This window comes from Limulus polyphemus, unplaced genomic scaffold (assembly GCF_000517525.1).
Source record: "Limulus polyphemus unplaced genomic scaffold, Limulus_polyphemus-2.1.2 Scaffold9669, whole genome shotgun sequence".
NCBI lineage: Eukaryota > Metazoa > Arthropoda > Merostomata > Xiphosura > Limulidae > Limulus > Limulus polyphemus.
The window spans coordinates 16,199-18,336 of NW_013675279.1; the positions used below are offsets into that span (position 1 = coordinate 16,199).

At 40.3% G+C, this 2,138-nt stretch overlaps 1 protein-coding gene across 1 annotated transcript in view; it reads right to left on the reverse strand.

Moving 5' to 3' along the window:
- Positions 1-393, reverse strand: part of LOC106476032 — a 5,947-nt gene extending 5,554 nt beyond the window's left edge. The window contains exon 1 of the mRNA XM_022380015.1: positions 20-393. Coding sequence (XP_022235723.1) covers positions 20-393 — 374 coding nt within the window. The remainder of the gene's footprint in view (positions 1-19) is intronic.
- Positions 394-2,138: the final 1,745 nt, after the last annotated feature.

Genomic DNA, 2,138 nt, shown 5'->3' on the forward strand with positions numbered 1-2,138 from the left:
TGGGCATGGATAAGTGTACAGTAGACTGTGAGTGTAATGCGGACATGGATAAGTGTACAGTAGACAGTGAGTGTAATGTGGGTATGGATAAGTGTACAGTAGACAGTGAGTGTAATGCGGACATGGATAAGTGTACAGTAGACAGTGAGTGTAATGCAGGCATGGATAAGTGTACAGTAGACTGTGAGTGTAGTGCGGGCATGGATAAGTGTATAGTAGACTGTGAGTGTAGTGCGGGCATGGATAAGTGTACAGTAAACTGTGAGTGTAATGCGGACATGGATAAGTGTACAGTAGACAGTGAGTGTAGTGAGGGCATGGATAAGTGTACAGTAGACTGAATGTAATGCGGGCATGGATAAGTGTACAGTAGACTGAATGTAATGTGGGCATGGATAAGTGTACAGTAGACTGTGAGTGTAGTGCAGACATGGATAAGTGTACAGTAGACTGTGAGTGTAGTGCGGACATGGATAAGTGTACAGTAGACTGTGAGTGTAGTGCGGGCATGGATAAGTGTACAGTAGACTGTGAGTGTAGTGCGGGCATGGATAAGTGTACAGTAGACTGAATGTAATGCAGGCATGGATAAGTGTACAGTAGTCTGTAAGTGTAGTGCGGACATGGATAAGTGTACAGTAGACTGTGAGTGTAGTGCGGACATGGATAAGTGTACAGTAGACTGTGAGTGTAATGCGGGCATGGATAAGTGTACAGTAGACTGAATGTAATGCGGGCATGGATAAGTGTACAGTAGACTGAATGTAATGCAGGCATGGATAAGTGTACATTAGACTGTGATGCTGTTTTCAGTAAGGGTCTGTTCCAGGGCACTAGTCATCCATCAAACAACACGGGGGTTTAAGATGTTTGTCCTAAGAAGTTTTTAGTCATCTCTGACGACCGTTAAAACCCACCCCTGCTATAGGAATGACACCATGTCTTCCTAAAGTCAGTTGAATGGCTTTGTATCGTAGAGTGCACAGACATCCAATTATATGCCATTAGAAGCAGATGTCTTCTTACTCTGATGAACGAGGTTTGTAATCTGGGTCCTCCTCCCACATGTGGCCTTCCTGATGAAGTTAGTGACCTCTACCTGTTCATCTTGTTTCATATCTGAGTGTTCCTCTTCTAGATGTGTTGACCAGCATGGTTAACAGAGTTCTTTCTGCTAAATGGACTACCTGCCAGGGTTATCAAATTACATTTACCTGGTTTGAAATTATAAATTTAATTCTAGATGAGCTGACAAGGCTATCAAGTCCCATCTACTCAGATTTGGAATCAGAGTTTTTCCTTCTCCAAGATGGCTGCCAACCATGGATAATGAGCCCTCTTTACCCAGTGCATCTTGTACTAAGGTGCTGAACACTGCCTTTTTCACCTCCACTTTTAGTGAAAACACTCCCTCTTGCTGAAAGGCCAGTGGTAGGAGCTTGGTTGTCAGAAGTTGTATGTGATGTGGGCCATAATAGGAGAGTTTGTTAGCATGGATTCTTCCTACCACCCTGACATTGACAACCCATTTTAGGGTGATGTTTAAAGATACGTCAAACTCAAATGTTCATGGAATCTTAGTTAGGTTAATGTTTAAAGATACATCAAACTCAGATGTTCAAATAATCTTGGTTAGACTAATGTTTAAAAAATACCACAAACTCAGATGTTCATTTGGCAGTCAAAGTTAGGCTAATGTTTGAAGTTACCTTAAGAACAGATATTCATGGAATCTTAGTTAGGCTAATGTTTAAAGATACATCAAACTCATATTCGATGATGAGGAACCCACTTTGAGACTAATAATGGCTGGAGACGGCTTGAATGGGTAATGAAGAAAAACTTTAATATAACTTTTACATAACAGCAAATGTACTTTCTTAATGTTTCAACAAGGTTTTGTCATCATCAGGTACAAGTAATTTACACTGACACTGATATATATATATACTATGGTTTTTTGAGTTGCAATGGTGAAAAACACGGGACGGTTTGTTATTGTGTTCTGTCAATCTGGTTTCCAATTTTCTTCCTGTTTCTCCGTTGTAGAATTCTGGGCAGTTATTGCATGTTATTTTGTAAATGACGTTGGTATTGTGTGATTCTAAATAATTTTTGTTTAGTAACGATTTCAGTTT